We start from the raw sequence: 17,747 nt of genomic DNA on the forward strand, positions 1-17,747 counted from the left end.
AAGCACTACTTCTTTGCCCCTGCCTTTTTAAGCCCCCCATTCACTATACACACCACCTTACGTTACCCGCTGGTCCTTACCAAGAGCTTCAAAAATGAAATAAAATGCCTTCATGCTTGCTTCATTTTTGTGATTCAAATGGATTTTACTGGTGCTAATAAGGACAGGACGTAGCTCAGATTACTTTGAAAGTATTGATAAGACAGTTGAGTACCTGAAGAAACACTGATTTATTTCTGAGGAATGGCTGGCTGTGGGGTTAGGGGGAGGAATGACCGTATCACATGCTCTGGGCCATTGGGCATTGGTGGGTTCTGGTGTCAGATTCATGCCACGATATATGTTTTCTTCTGGTTTTTGGAGACAATCTTTGCAACTCCGCAACTCTCAATGCCTGTGTGAAGACTAAGGAGGAGCGCAGATAAAAAGAGTAAGCTTAAGAAGCACAGAATACAAGTTGTCTCCTGTGAACAGCTGGATTACTCCCATCCCATTCCAGGCACTGGAAGTGGAAGGAGCTCTGTGATTCACACAGACTTCTCAATTTCATGTCACGTGTGAGTATAAACCCCACTGCATTACATATTATTTAGTTTTCTCTTCCAGATTTTTTTTTTTTTTAAGAGGAAATATGATGAAAGACGTGATAGTTCAGCATAGAATGTTAGGGAGTTTTGCAATCTACCCATAAATGACGTGAGAGGACTGACATAATTTATTACAAATTACTAAGTGCTGGGATAGAAAAAGCAAATGCCATACACAGTCATATTTGTGCCATCCTGTTACATCTTATGTAGCTCAGACCTTTAGTTTCTGTTGGTTTCTTATCTGCTTTTTCTAAGGGGTCATCATGATTTTACTGTGTCTTTCTGTAGGACAGGGAAGGAAACTACAATTTTTTTTCCACAGATTTGAACAAAGCTCTAAGCTAATGCTGTTTTCCATAATCCCAATGCCCCATGCACATGGCTTGAAATATTTCAGATGCACCCTGAAAATACCAACATTTTAGGTAGCTTTATATTCTCATCTTTCAGAAAGGTAGAACTCCGTTTTGTGGAATACAAAGTTCTTCAGTCTCCTAGGGGCAAAAAAGCAATTTAAGCTTCCCGGAGCAATTTCAAGAGCAGTGATAGTTACCAGTGTTATTATTCAGAAGCTCATCAACTGTAATGACCTTCATATCGTGGATTTAGATTGAGAAGATGTTGACACAACCTTATTAACATAGACAAATGTCTCTATCTTCACTTACAATGTCCCAGGGACACATCATTTAAGAACGTTATAATGCACCAACGCTGCTGTTACTAAGACAAAGAACTGCGGGGGAGATTTATTTCCTCACAACAGTACCATTGATAAGGAAGAAAGATGTGCAAACGTTCAGGAAAGCTGTGGACATGGAATGATTTAAACTAACAGAAAAATATTCCAGTGGGTAGAGTCAAAAAGCAGTTCTTTAATTTTTAAATTTGCACAGCAATAACTGAGACAAATGAGCCTCTGAAATATTTTGGAAAATGTCACTTTGCAAACCTTGTAGATTGCTTAAATGTTTATTAAAATGGACCAAAAGCCAAAATTCTCTGGGTAAAATAAATACTTTGTCTTTGCTAAGTAACAATATTTGTGAACAAAACATAAAACTATAATTTTCATGTGTCAAACATAGTAACATTTAAGATTAAATGTTGGAGTCGGACCGGGCATTTTTTTTACATCTTCCTATTTACAAGCTGCTCATTAAGACCATTTACCTCACGTTAGCTATTAAAATGACTAACATTTTTAAAGTTTGCTCCATGACTAAAATAAAAACAACAGAAATGTCCTTTTACCATAACTTAACAAAAAGCAGAACCATATTTTTGTTATCTAGGAGAACATACTTTTATAAATACAGCTGTTTTTCATCTACAATTATATAAATAATAAACATGCTGCCATTCACAAGGATTTTAATAGATGATTATATATAAGCAATACTATGATCTAGCAGAGGATGGCATGAGTTTTCATAATTCATTTTTATTGTACTTATTCAGGACCCTTGTCTTCATCTGAAAAATGTGGGACAGACTTCTTTGCTACAACGTTATCCAGTCGCTGTCCTTGCAGATACGGGTTCACACTCTGAAAAAGTTTAAAATTATTTATACTTATTAGAAACAGGGAAACATATAAAAGGTAACTAGGATTAGTGCATTACTTATGTATTTCTCATCTGTCAAATACCTGCAGACTGAAAAAAACCACAGTTGTTCCCAGGGAGTAAATCTAAAAGGCGATCGATGTTTTGTTTTCTAATAGTATTTGTGTGCACGAATTTAATCCAGTCCACTAAAAAGAATACAAGTGAGGGAGGACTATTGAGAATATCGGACAGTCTGAATTAAACACTGTCTTTTTGCTCCGCTCCTCCTTTCCTCAGTCCAGCAGAGAAGCAGCAGCAGACCTAACTCTCTCATTCTCCAGGCAGGACACAACTTGTCGGAGAAGTCCAGGTAAGCTTTAGCTTAAATCAGTAGCCTCCGAGGGACCTTACGCTGGGAGACGTTAGATACCATGCTACCAGTTTTGACCAAAGGCTCTTCTGCAGCCCATCTCCTCTCCAGGAAACCCCTCCTCGCTTCCTCTCCTGATGCCGAGATAAAAAACTGCTGGCACAGAAGCAGAGCCAAGCAAGGTTTTGGCATAGGAAATGGCGCTCCTACCACTGCCAGAACAAGGGAATGCTGGAAAGAAGATCCCCGGAGAGGGTTTAACTTCACTTTGCGCCATGTAAGCAGCACAACGTGAGACTGAAGAAGAACAGATCCTGTCTCAGAACCGTTTGGAGATCACAGTAACGTAGAAAGCCTATGCTTGAATTTTATCTATACCAATGGAGTAAAATGTATTTACTGTATTTGCAAGCATCGAGCAGTTTAGTGGAGCTTCAGAATTAACTTAAATATTATTTACATCCACTTTCTGGTCTGTTACAGTGTCAGTGTCAACAAAATTCAAGTATATACTTTCTCCTTCACAAATATAGACACAAATTGGAGTGTGCTGGGTTTTGACGCCAATAAAAATTGTTCGCCTTAGGACAAATTTTGGAGGAATGAAGATTTTCCACTATCTCCTGATTCTTCTAAGGCTGGCTGCATCACAGAAATTACTGTTCTTGAGATATTTCTGTGCTTCTTTCACCAAAACTAAGAAATTCAAAACTACACACACACAAAAAAAGCTTTTAAAATAGTCACAAAATATTTGTTTTCAAATATCCAAAGTATTTGTCAAATTTCTGGGAGATTCGGGGGTTTCTCCAGATTTGTAGGTGCTATCATTAATACTTAATCACAGCGTAGCGCAGCCATTTTGCTTACTTCTATCGGTTTTTTGAGTGCTTTGCCTGCTGCAAGTGAGAACATAAAAATATGAAAAAACAGAAATGACTGTGGAAAAATCTTTGAAAATAAAACTAACAATTTAATGCTTTAAATTGTTAAAAATAAGACACATGTAAATGATTTTTTTGTGTTTGTTTAAAGAGGTTCTGTTTAACGTTAATTTAGTGAAATTCGGCTGTTGCATAAACTTCTAGGAATTATAGGAATAGATTCTTAGGAAGATTAATTGGTCTTTTTTTTGGAATGGTACTTGCTTGCTACTTTTTGAAATAAAGTAGAACAGAATGAGAATACATAAAAATCTGAATCCTTCTCCGCTGACAAAAGAAAACACAAAATATAATGCAAAATTTTTGGCTGATTTGACTAAAAAAAAGTTTAATCCTATACAGCTGTGCTGAATTCAAAATAATGCGGTTCCCGAGTATCTTTGTGCACAGCTCCGAGCCCACAGCAACGTGACTCCGTGATTACAGAAGCAGTCCTGTCATGTTTGGGATATTAGATTCTGGACAGGGCTATGCTCAAGCATAGAAATGAAAAAAAAAAGGGGGGGAGAATTGCTAGTTAAATTAGGGGTCACTGCAGGCTTCCTTGTCTTGCACTGCAAATGCTGGAAAAACATAACACAGTAGCATATGGTAAATACATCTCTTTGCTATATAGCCTGGGAACAGGCTGCCCAGGGATGTGATGGAATCACCATCCCTGCAGGTATTTAAAAGAGGGGTTGATGCGGTGCTGAGGGATGTGGTTTAGTGGTGGTGTCGGTAGTGTTAGGTTGATGGTTGGACCAGATGATCTTAGAGGTCCCTTCCAACCTAGACAATTTTATGATTCTGTATACTGAGTATGTGTATGTATGCTTGTATGTGTGTTTATATACATACGTACAAATATATGAATATACATACACATACTTAGAATATGTAGTTCTGTAGACGTCAGTCACTCCTCTGACTGTTACACGACAGCATCGTATAGACACAACGCTGTTACTATGTACACAGTTACACAGGACTTGCTTTAAGCTAAAATTGGGACATTCTGACCCAAAAGACCAATTTGTTACTGGAAGCTGTCCCCCCTAAACTCTCTGTCCAAGCAGAAGGTCACGGAGGGGTGGCAGGGACAGCAGAAGGCAGAGGGGCATCCAGTGGGCTTTTTGGTTTCTGGAAAAATACACTCTGCTGCTGACAGCTCTAGGTTACCCTTCTGCTGATAAAGCAAAAATCCAGAATTGTTCATTAAAGCATCAGTAATCATTACGGTATTACTCTCAAAACAATAAAATACTTTAAATGATAACGAATTTACCATGAAGTGACATGCTTGTGCTAAGAAAATAAAGCTGCTGCAAAGCAAGAAACTGAAGCTTCACCTCCAAAATTCTGGGCTACCCCTGGCCACATGGCTGCCATGTCTCTCCGGCCATTATTCCTTTGCATCCGATTACATCAGTCAGCACACAGGCAGAAAATCTACTTATGTTTTTCTTTTTTTTTTCTCATGCATATGTTGCACTAATCCTACCTTAACATGCTGTTCTAGCAATTAGCAAATATGCCACATAACTATTTCCAGAGTAAATTCTGCTTACTTTGGAGTTCAAATCAGGTGCCTGCCCTTTTTCCTTTTCTGCTAACAAACTCGAAAATCAAATGTAAGTGGGAGGCAGATACTAAGCTCAAGATAGATCATTAACTTATGGTTGTATAGTGTTTATTCCCAGTGATGTGTGAATTGTTAAGAAATCAACTCGTCTTCTCCTTTTCTAATGAAGACGTTAGGTTTAAGCGTTAAATAAATAAATAAAGAATCTTCACTTGAGTTATTTTAAACCAAATTTACTTCATTTACAATATAAACCGTACTGTCATATTTTGAAAAGCTACTTTCTGGCAGGGAGCTAGACTTTTTCTTCTTGTAAAAAAATATACCAGCAGCAAAGCTAAAGACTTCGTCTCTGCCTGCAAGTGATTTTTTGATAAAAGAAAGGCTGATGCTGCCAAAAAAAAGAGAGACAATAGTGAGGTGGACTGTGCAGAGTTTCTCTGTGATATGTGGATTGCCTGCCTTGTTTCAGGGGCAGAAAGATGAGAACACATTCATCTTTATCGTTCCAGCAAGTGGGACACAGAGATAGGAATTTAATCTGAGGTAAATGTAAGTATTTAAGTGAATCAAATTATATCAGCTAAAGGACCATTTATACCCAAAAACTCATTCACGCACATGGACAGTGGTAATTAATTTTACCGGAATTTTTAGTAGGAAACTTTAAAATCCTGTTTTAAAGACATTTAAATCATTTTAAATGGTTTAATGCAAATAGGATCAATTTAAAAACCCAGATAATATCAAGTTTTTAAATTAATGCTCTGCATTGAAGCGCATCTTCTGAAAGCCGCAGGCTTTTTAGAGAAATCCATCTTGTACTCGGACAGTCCTGAAGCCTGCTGTAGTAGCTTATCACAGGGATTCCCTGACTTCACACATTATCTAAGGTATAATGCAGACGTGTTAGACTAACTCTTCATTTCAACAGCATGATTTTAATTCTTATTAGCTCTCTTAGATGATACAGGGGCTATAAAGTGTTCTGATAGTTACCCTCTTTCTTCTTTTTGGACCACCATTAATCTTCTCAAAGAGTAAATTCTTGCTCTGGAAGGGGAAGAAAATGCAGCCATCAAATTCATTACATTCTTCTTTTAAAATGCTACTTTTGCTGTTAAATATTAGCACGTTTAGAGGGGTGTGTAGTGTTAGCGGAAAGATAAACCACAAATAAATATTTGGATATTCCTGCTAACATTTTGAACTTATTCAGGAGCAGTCACAATCTTATCAACAATTAAAAAGCCAGTAATTTTCCACTGTATTGCACTGTATTACCGTCCGTGTTCGGGCAATACGTGTTTCAAGTACATGCTGTTATAATGATATAGACTGAATGTTCCCCATCATATGATACATGGTATAAATACAAACCTAAAAAAAAAAAAAAAAAAAAAAAACACCAAACAGAAGGGAAAGAAGTAAGATTGGGAAGGAGAGGAAGAAGGAATCCTGCCTGGGACATCTTTCTATACATTTGAAGTGACAAAAGAACAGGAGCAAAAAAATATTTGCTTTACAAGGGATTTTCTAATTCCTTTTAGAAACAGCAATCGGTGTCATTCCTACTGTTTTGTTGTCTTTGCTTGTTCTCTTCCAGATATCAACACTTCCCAGTGCAAAGTTCTGCTGAAAGGAGATCAGCGCCAACTTTTTCTTTGTTTAAGTAGTGCCCTCAATAAAGTTTCTAAAAACCATTTGGTCTATAACATTTTTAATGGCGAACCTTTTAAAAACTGCCAAAAACATCTTGGCAGAAGAGAAAGTTATGATGATGAGAAATAAAAAAAAAACCAACACAAAAAAACCCCTCTGACCATAGTTTACATAAGTGCATCCACATATTGTTGTATTTCGTACAAGTAGTGAATTCTAATAAAGTCTGGAATAACACACACATGCTCAACACATTTTGTTTCAATTGTGTATTATGAAGAAAAACAAAACCAAACCCTAACCTGAAAATGGAAGGAGAGAAGAATTACATGTATAAAAGCAGAACACTGTATAAACAAAGCCATTAATTCTGCTATAAACAACTGACCTAACGTTGATTATATAAATAGAAAGTGTAATTCTAGCGCGAGACAAATTCACCAAACACTTCTACCCTCTCTGCAGCCTTGATATGAGAAAAAACAAACATTTTCAAGTGTTACAATGAAATCTGCCAAAATTGTCTGTTTTGTACTTCTCATGTTCATTAAACCCCAAATTCACAAGGCCTATCTCTTGCCCAACCTCAGTTATTTTGTCTGAGCTGTGCCAAAAGGGAACAGAGATGAAGTTGGCCAAGGGAGACATTCTTGGCTAGTCATTTATGCAAACTCGCTTCGGGAAAACTTAAATTTAACATTTTAAAGAAACCCACGGATGCGTAAATTATTCTCTTTAGGAAACAAAGCACCACCGACGTCTCTCTTTGTAAAGCAGTTGAACTTATACTTTCCACGAGAGGAAAAATAGCATTTCTGAAATAAAAAGAATTTGACGACTACTGGAGCTAACATTTCTGTCACGGGGAAACATTTCCCAGGAAAATTCCTTACAATTGAACTGTTCCTGCTCAGGAAGATCATATTTTGTTTAGTCTGTTCGGGAACATTTTAAAACCGTAGCTACTACTTAAGCGTTATGTGCAGTGCAAAGCAAATGAGGTTATGGAGCACGAGCTAAGAGTGTGCTTGTGTGGTAGTAGCAATCCTGAAAATATGTTCCACTGCGTAAGGGCCTGAGCTCATCGGCCACCAAAATTCCAAAATTTGCCTGCGAAGTGCTCACCATTCTCATCCCTCACCTAGGACTTGTTAGGAATGAAGGCACAAGATTATACCCTGTTAGAGATGCACCTCATGTGGAGATGTGCTGCACGTGAATTACTACTTTCCCCTCACTCCTGGAGCTTCCTTTGTACCCTCCCGGCTACTTGGATTGGGGTACTACAGGTTGGGATTTGGGTGGAAAAAACTTCAGAAGTTAAAACGCTTACAACCAACTAACTAATGCCGGAGAAATTTACCCTTAGATATTTCAGACTTTAGTGAAATTTGTTTAAGTCAGTAATAATCAGCAGCTCTGTAGTCTGGACCTGCACACTGAAAGCAAAACTGAAAAGGAAAAGTGCATTAGCAAGATTGTCCTCCGTTCAGGAGGACTTTTTTTTTTTTTTTCCAGTCAATTTACAGTCTTATCATGAATACCAAACATGACAATTTCTATTACACTGAACACACTACGCTGGATTAAATGATCTGTATTTACTGCCTGCAATCGGAGAGGGGTACCAGACCTATCATAACCCATCATAATAATCACCATTGCCATCCAGATATTTAAAAATGTCAGTTGGAGAAGAATGATGCGCTTAATGTCACTCACTGTAACTGAAGTAAAATGAAATTTATGAGTGACAACCTTCAGGATTTCATTAAAACTAGGAAGCCAGAGATGGCAACTTCTTTAACAAGGAGTCGAATATTTTTATCCCTGCTTCCCATTTGCCTTTCTTTGTACTGTCTTGGATCCCCGCACTGTAGCTGATAAGCAAAACTGGTGTTGTTTCTGCCCTGAGAGTGAATTATTATCCACTGCTTCAGTAAAAAGAAGTGTTGCTGATAAACATAGTTGCTTTTCGTTTCCATTTGTACCGATACTGGTGTCAGAAAACACAGCCGAACTTCCCTCCTCTTTTTAATACTTTGGGTTTCAGTAAATATACAACTTACATATAAGTGGTTTTTAGATTTGTATTGTAAATTGTGTGTTGTAAACTATCTTCGTGCAAGACTTTCTGGATGCCAACACCACTTCTTGAGACCTTCTAAAGAGTCAAGCTGCAAGATGTAGAAAAGACAGACTCAAATGGAAAGTACCTGTCTCCCGCACGGAAAAATCTGAACTGAGGGGGAAAAAAAATCCCCAAACCTCTGTGGCCAAAAATCGTAGCAACTATAGTTGCGCACTAGGGTAGAAACCTCTAAAAGTCCCTCGTCTTGCTACTCCCACTGTCCCCTCTATGTTTTCTACATATGAGGAGAAGAAAAAGAGTCTTTGGGGCTGGGGAGGAGAGTATAAACTCTGTATCTTGCCCTATAAACAGAGCCTGTTCCTGAGACTTCCCACATGTCAGTATATTGATATATGGAGAGTTCTCCAAAAGATGGGAAAATTCTTTCTCTTTCTTCTTTCTCCTAACCCAGTATATATGATTTACATATTCACATCTTCATATGTATTAGCAGTATTTACACGTAATATTTCGCATCTACACAGAATCATGCACTTTGCTGTATGAGACAGCTTCTAGACTTGTTTTACCCTTATAAAACATGTCTGCTACGTACAGGGTACTGCAGAGGTCCCACAGCTTTGTGAACGTTAAGAGTCTGTCACCAAACCAAAACCCACCAACCTGTTTCTTTCCCATTATTCGTGAAGAAGCAGCTCTGTTTTTTTCTGACCTGCTCGTGTAATTTGGGTTTTGCCGCGGTTACGCTAAGGAATGCGTGCTGGCTCCTTGGAAGGACAAGTCAGTGGGAACTGTAACGCTGCCTCAACCGCTCCGCGGCAGGAAAAGGCAGGGGAGAAGCTCCCCCGAGAGCTGCCAGCGCACGCCAGCTCGCACAGGTCCAGGAGACACGCTGGCTCCGAGGGCTTCAGACGGTGGTGACAGCCGAGCGCCTTCGCAGCACGCAGGAGCTGGTGGAAACGCAGCCTGTAAATCCGCAGCCGTCGCGGCCCCTGGGACGTTCGGTCCCAGGCTCTTCCCCCGGGAGAAGGAGGAAGGGGCGGCTGGCGGGCAGAGGGGATTTGGGTGGCTGGGGGCAGCGGGAGGACGGGGATGCACGGAGTCACCCGCTGGGCAGCCCACATGGGCTGCCTTGGTCGGTTTCCGACCTAATCCAGATGACAGTAAGTGACCTAAAAAGATCTGCTCTACTTTACGTCTCCCTCTACAAAGTCTCAGCCGGCTAATTTTTAGAGTGCTTTTCTGCTCTTATTTTTCCAGAGAGATAAAAATAACAAAACCAGCCATAAAACCAGATAGCGTCACATTTATCTTTTTCATGTGTAGTAATATACAACGAGGAGGCAATCGGGGCAATTCTCCTGGATTTCAGCAGAACGTTTGCTCATGCACGTTACCAGCTGTTTCGTCTCTAATTAAAAAGATCTGGAGTTGGCTACGCTGCAGCTAGATATGATTACTGTTTAGTACCTAACAGTCTGTTTTAATCCATGCGTGAGCAGGTTTTTCCCCTGAATTAGTAGTGATGGATGGAGAAATGAAAAAAGGCCAGTACTCACTAATGATTACCTACCATTTGTTAAGTATATATGCTGCTGATGACAACGCAGTATATAGGCTTGATTCTGAAATATTGCTATAGGCCAACGATTTACAGAAGTGCTTTTACAGTCTTCAAAATGGTATTATGAAAGTAAATTACTTATGAATAATAAGAAAACTAACAGCATTATCTGGCATAAATAAGAAAGTTCACCATCTGGTGTTTTTAAAATGAAAACCTTTGATGGTAATTACTTAGAATGCAACAAGAGTTTCCAAAATATGGATTTTTGGCATGATTCTCTCCAGAAATTTAGCACTCAAACAAGTAATTAAGACTATAAATCTTACACTGGTTTGATTATGAACGATGAATCATTGTCTCACAATTACAGCAGGAGAAGGGGCTGCCAAACATGTCCATTTATCGATATATGCTTACAGAGCACTGGTTCAGGGCGATCTTAAGCAAAGCGTTGTAACAATGTAAAATGAGGTTTCATGATTTGCTCTGGAAGCATAAATTATGATCATTGTTATTGTTTTCCTGGCGCCTGAAGATGGATTTGGGATTGGACATTTAACTGATGTAATCTAAGATTAAGCGGCAGAGCTCTCTTTGGAGCCTCTAGCCTGCAGAAATAGTCTAGCTGGAGTTATTAAAGTCCTTGTACGCTCAGAGCAAGATTTTTGCCCTTAGTGTAGCTCGCTGTATTTATTATATGCAACATGTTAAATAGGTTTTCGGTGTAATATAGTGCACAACCTGAACAGAGGAAGAAGCAGCACCAAGTCCTCCAAAAACCCTTAAGCTGGAGAGGATTCCTTAGAGCAAGTTGTCTGGACTGCTGCACTCCATTTAGTTTTTTAATTTAGCATCTAAGAAGCTGAACAGTGAATAGTCACTGAACCTCAATAATCTTTCAAATCAGGGCCCTGTTACGTTTTGAAATTTTTTGCTAGAACCTGCACTAACTTTGGTTACATGTTCACTGGATTTTGAAATGTGGTTTGTTGCATTTATGAAGCACATACGTAGTTGTCATGCCTTGGGACAGGTAATAAGACAAAGATTTCTACTTTCTATTTTTATGGGCTTTTCATCGATCACAGGCATTATTTCTATATTTTTAAGGGCAAGTTCACCTTTTTGAGAAGTTTCCCTTGGGGTGATAATCTCTCCAGCAATAAGCACAGTATTTTCCTTGTGGTTTCATTGTATTCCACGCAGCAGACAATACCCAGTTTCACATGCAACAAAAATAAGCAAGAAGCATGTACTCACCCACTTGCCCATGTTGGGATAGTCATGCTCTGGATCGAAAAGGTGTTGGTGCAGCTGGTATTCCCTGCTGAACTCTGCTGTGTCTGGGGTGTTCTCTAGACACCCATCATCAACTGCAAAAGTATGTTAGAAAGCACAGAGTGCTCAGTAGTTTTGAAACACACAATATGTGCCACATTAATAAACAAACTTCTTAAATGCAATTATGCAATTAAAAAAAAAAAATAAAATAACCGGATGACTGGAAAATATCAGGTTGTTTTTTTTTTTCTTTAGAAAGGAGCTTGTCAGTATATATTTATTTAAAAGAAAAAAAAAAACAACCCACAACTTAATGAAACTTCAAAACTAAAATTTATTCTCCTAGCTTTCCCCCTCCTTTTTGTTTTTCTTTTAAATTAGCGATTGAGCTTGATTTTATGTAGAACTGCATGTTATTTTGATTCAGAAGGGATCCTCTTTTCATTTTCAAATGTCCACAAGAAATTGTAGAAATTGCCTAGGCAATACTTTCGAAGCTCACGGTAAAATGATTTTGTGAGCAAAGACAGAATTTCCTTCATGGAACTCTACTTCTGGTTTGCTACTTTGTTTGAAATGGCTGAAAATCATTTACGCATCATAAGATCTCATAAAAATGCAATGTGGCACAAGTGTTATGCTGAAGACATTTCTGCAGATTGGTAACTAATCTGATGGGTCCAGAAACCTCCTTTAATCACAATGGATGGTTTTGCAGACAGCGTCACATCAAGGATAATACCCTTTTAAAAATCAGCTTATGGACTTTTTACCAAAATAAGCAATCTTTAGATTAACCAAAGATTCAGCAACTTGAGGCCAGAGTAGCTCTTTGGATAGAGTCTGCTCCTGGAGCTCCCTCTGCTTTGTCAGCACGGGGAGCTTGCAGTCCAAGTTCCTCTCAGACACATCCAAGGAGATCCTACCACCTGGGGCATGATGCTGGGCATCCAAGCAGCTACATCTGCCAGAAGGCAGGCAACTCCAGGGGTCACACCTGTGGACTTTCCCTTCTGTCCTTGTGTCATCATCATGTAAAAAGATTTGCAGATGGATTATCTTTTTTTTTTTTTTTTTTTCCCCCTTAGATGTGGGAAACAGTAAATTCTTGACTTAAACATGAGTTCATTCAATGACCTGAGGAGGTTATTCTAAATCCAAGAGATCCTGCTTTCTCTCTTTTCTCCTTAGAATGGGGAACAATAGGAAACAGGGGAAAACTAACCATACCGGCTAAGTAACTCAGAAACCGTTAAAGTTAACTGCAAGCACTTAAAAATTATTTCGGTCTCAGCAGGGACAGGGTCATCTCAAGAAAGAAGCAGGTGACAACAGAAATGTGGTAGACCTCCTCAGAGCGTCTGTGCCTTTTGGTAGAAAACACAAAGGGCAGCTGGACATATGTGTGCCCTCTGCGACTGCTAATCCAAAAGTCTTCAAGCTCAAGTGCTCCAGGCTTATGTATTCCCGCTGTGGAATGTGCATATGTAGACAGTGACTGGAAAAATTGTTTTCCATTAAGCAAGTCCACAGACCTGATTGAGGAAGGCCTCTGGTAATTTGTATGCATAATACAGTCACCACTTGAATTTCCATTTAAGGCTCTGAAAAACATTTCACTCTAATCCTGGTAGATACTATCTTCACTTGCAGCGTACCTACGACAGAGCCATTTATCTCAGCAGGCAGCACTTCCCTAAGAATTCCCCCCGTCTTCAGACCTGACTGTATTAGCTTAGCTAACAACTTTTATTTCACCTAAGAAAGAAAAATTGAAGGGATTTTCACAGGCATTTCTCTGGATGCCAGGTTTTCAATTTATTTATCTAATCACTAACAGGACTCTAATGGGCAAGCACAGAAGATAGAAAGTCCGCGTGTGTGTGAGAAAACCCAAGCCCGTCATTTGCAACCTGTCAGACAACAGCTATGTTGAACAAAATGGAATATTAGATAATATTTCAGAAGAGATGCAGGCATCGTGCCCAAATGGGCTGTAACAGAGAATAGCAAGGGAGGACGATTCGAAGTTTTGTCATATTCTTGAATGAAATGTAAAAAAAAGTTTGCAAAACTTTTCATGACAAGTATTTATTTTTTGATCAATTCTTAGCTAGTTAGAACATTTTTAATAAGAATACAGACAACTGTTTTGCATTATCCAAATAACATGAAAGAAGACTAAACAGAAAAGATTTTGAAAGGATCTCTTAGCTCACGAATAAAAAATGAGAGAAAAATAGAGTGCTCATTCCCGGTTCCAGCTCCCAAGGCAGCCAATGGGTGTTTTACTACTACTTTCAATACTGGAAGTCATTTTTTGGCTCAAACAACAGGAAAAAGATCAGTTCCCTTAGGGTGTATGTCTATATCATGCACATGCAGTGCTGCTTTAGAGATCCTTCAGCACGAGCCACCCGCATGGCTTGGTATATGCGCAGCTGCGAGCTGAGGGATGTACCGGGTGTTTCGGGTACCGTACTGCTCCGGCACTCCGAGGCTGCACTGGTCCTCTGCCAGAGCGAGCCTGCGTGCAACACGTTGGGGTACGTCCACGTAGTTCTCCATTTCTTGGCACAGACGCACCCTCAGTGAGCTATAAAGCCGCATGGATTGGAGCCAAGGTATCTTAAATATTGACTCATGGTCTGGGTTGGAGATCAGGGCAGACAGTTTCATTCCTCTTGGCACAATGAAAGTCTCTAAAATAAGGGTAAATCTCATCTGTACAGAATGATAACTTTTTTTCAGGGGCCAGCCTAAAAATGAACTCCCTCAGGAACAAGACGCTATCATAAATCTCACTATCTTCTACTCCACGGTCAAGATGATTTCTTCCACCTGACCTTCTCTAGCAGTCATATAGCAGTGCAGAAGGTGCACATATTAAAAAAAAAAAAAAAAAAAAAGGAAATAATCTCATCTAAACCACCTGATTGCTCAACAGTTCTGCTCCTGAGGTAGAGAATGAAAGAAAACACCCACTGCTGATGAAGTGTGGTACTGCTTGGTACAGCACAGAAAGACTGAAAGATGTACAGTGAAGACAGAGGTATGAGGCTACAGCATAATTACCTGTTTTTCCAATAGGGCAGGGATTTGGAGGGTCAGGATATCCTTGATCTTCACTGAAATCCTTTGGCACGTTATCTCCTGTCAGCTCAGCCACGATGTTCGGGATATTGCCGTACGGACCCAAGTGCTGGAGACCCTCATGTGCACCACCTAGCAAAGACAATTTACACACACTGTCTTTTTACAGGATTAAAAGTGTAAGTGCTTTAGGTGCTTCAAGTAATCCAGACTTAGATTTAAAATATACATATAATTGTTATAGAGACAGATCCAAGTTTAGATTTCAAACGTCTCTTAGAAACGTAACCCTGTGACCTAAATCAGATAACTTGGGTAAGGAAAAATGAAACTAGGAAACAAGATCAGCCACTTATTATTAACATCAGGGTTGGTTTTCTTCCCTTAACTATGTAAGTTATTGGTAAGAAAATGCAAAGAAAAAGAAACATGAAACAGTAATGGAACTTAATATATTTACTGCACGGCCATCTTCAGCCAATGATATTGTTCATTGTAGCAACTAATAATTGAAGAAGATACGGCAAGACAGCATCATGGCAAGGAGACAAAGTTAATGACGTTGTAGAAAGAAATAATACTATTTGTACAGCCTAGAAATACATTCATAGATTAAGTCATGTGAAAGGATCCAAGATATTATAGCAAATTTAGCTGTATACATCTAGGATAACTATTTTTAAATCTAACCATTTCTTAAATGTAAATTTGAGTTTCCTGCAATAATAGTGAAGAGTGATTAAGAGTCCATATTGTTGATGGAAATTCTTGTGCATGTACACCTACACAGTAGTCGTTACGGTATGACGCATCACATCCTGTGACTTTTACACCTTAATAGATCAGTTCTAGACGCAGGCTTTTGTATATTTGCCCCGTGGGATTCAAAGCACCATCACTGCAAAAGGTTACAACAGCAGAGAGCAGCAAATTTTATAACTCAGTGGCCGAGCACACAATGATGGGCTTCCTGTTCTTGGGCAAATGCACACAGAAAGGGTGTGCTACAGCCTTCCATCCATCTCGGCTTGGGCACCTTGCCTTTGACACGTAGGGTCTTCCACTGAAGGCTTGGGAACCAAGCTCAGGCCATTCTCTCTATATGCCCCTACAAATATTTATCTGCTCCAGATCTTTTCTGCACACATTACTGGCCAAATGCATCGACCCAGCTGCTTGCAGGGTTTTCTAAATACTACTGTACAGTCTTATTTTGAATTTCAGACAAATAAAAACTTAGTTTCAAGCATGCTCTTTTTCCCCTGCCCTAAGACAGCCCCCACACACTGCAGCAACAGCTAATGGGGTTATTGAATACTGAGATGGTTGCGTGGCAGCAGAGCAACATTTTTTTAAAACCCTATATAATGAGGGATAACCAACATACAGTCAACGTAGAAAATCCACTAACAATGAATGAGAGGAAAAGGAATCTGAATGATTGGAAAACGTGAATTGAAGAGTGAATGTAGACACAACTGTTTGAGTAAATAGCACAACCACCATAACACCAAACAGTCTTATTCAATATTCAATTTCTATAATTTTAATAGATCCAAAAGATTGGAATAAAGCTTCTCTACATGAAAGCTGCTCCAGAAGAGTTATTCAAGTACTCCTGTCCCAACTTACAAATAAATATTACCAGCCTAAATGGCCTGTTTAGCCTGGAGAAGAGAAGACACAGAGAGGATCTTATCAATGCTTATCAATATCTAAAGGGCGGGTGTGAAGAGGATGGGGCCAGACTCTTTTCGGTGGTGCCCAGTGACAGGACAAGGCGCAACAGGCACAAAGTGGAACACAGGAAATTCCACCTAAACAGGAGGAAAAACTTCTTTACTTTGAGGGTGGCAGAGCACTGGAAGAGGCTGCCCAGAGAGATTGTGGAGTCTCCTTCTCTGGAGATAATCAAAGCCCGCCCAGATGCAATCCTGTGCAACCTGCTGTAGGTGAACTTGCTTTGGAAGGGGGTTGGACTAGATGATCTCTAGAGCTCCCTTCCAACCCTGACCATTCTGTGATTCTGTAAGTCATCTTTTATAAAGCTAGGCATTGTAAACTAACATAATCACTTTCAAAAATTGCTACCATAAGGCAGTATTGACAATTTTTTTTTTTTCACTTCTACATTTAGAAGTGGTAGTCAAGTCGAATTGTCTATATTTTGCAAATAATCATTTGGAAGCTGGCATTATAGTACCAGAAGCAAGCTAGTCTATAAGCATATATATTTCAATTTTATTTGTATGACGGACTAAAATCTAATTAAACATGCTAATTTTCCCCCTCAAGTACAAGTTTCTTACTCTGTAATGCAACGTTGAAGGAAAGTTTTACAGATACGTAACAAACATAAAACTAGTCCTATAAAAACTTTGCATCTGCGTTATATGAGGTTTTCCCTTGTAGCTGACCATGAGACCTGGTACTAAAACCGGAATAGCATTAAATACACTATGAGCTTTATTATACATTTGCAGTCCATAGTCAACACAAAGATGATGCTTGTAAGAACTGTATAGATTCACAATAATGCTACGGTGGAGGTTAAAAAATGTGTAACACACATTTAATCTAATGTCACTTAATCTAACGTCTAGTGTATAGCATAAAATATTTCTTTTGTACTGAGCTCCTTCATGTGAAGATTGATTGCATATATGTACTTAAAAGCATCAGGTTATGATTCTGCTGTAAACTACAGAACCACATAATCAATACGTGTTTGAACGTCCTGTATACAATGCGGTTCACTATGGGACAATCCATCAGATAGAAGCATATCTACGCTTGCATGTGGCGCAGACCTCTTGGCACCAAAGCTCCATCCATAAAGAAAACAGAGGTACTTAGCAGGCTCCAGTGTGCTATATATACATGTAAGTTTAAACCGACTGCCAAGAATTCCCTTGACTGAGTGCAAAACAATCTTCTTATATTAATATAAAGGATTGTTTCCTTTAGGTATAAATGTCCAGGATCATTTAAGGGGTTTTCCTTTCTTTCCAAAAGAGCTGGAGACAATAGCACC

The 17,747-nt window shown here is 39.1% G+C and overlaps 1 protein-coding gene across 1 annotated transcript in view; it reads right to left on the minus strand.

The window, feature by feature from the left end:
* Positions 1-1,947: 1,947 nt before the first annotated feature.
* The window catches only part of SCG5 (secretogranin V), a gene marked incomplete at its 5' end in the record, with an annotated part of 33,070 nt that continues 17,270 nt past the window's right edge, over positions 1,948-17,747 (minus strand). Inside the window, 4 exons of the mRNA XM_082484981.1 lie at positions 1,948-2,139; positions 6,018-6,071; positions 11,600-11,712; positions 14,696-14,845. Of these exons, the coding sequence (XP_082341107.1) occupies positions 2,044-2,139; positions 6,018-6,071; positions 11,600-11,712; positions 14,696-14,845 (413 nt within the window). The 3' untranslated portion in view covers positions 1,948-2,043. The remainder of the gene's footprint in view (positions 2,140-6,017; positions 6,072-11,599; positions 11,713-14,695; positions 14,846-17,747) is intronic.

Source organism: Vanellus vanellus, assembly GCF_965231255.1.
Source record: "Vanellus vanellus genome assembly, chromosome: 6".
Taxonomy (NCBI): domain Eukaryota; kingdom Metazoa; phylum Chordata; class Aves; order Charadriiformes; family Charadriidae; genus Vanellus; species Vanellus vanellus.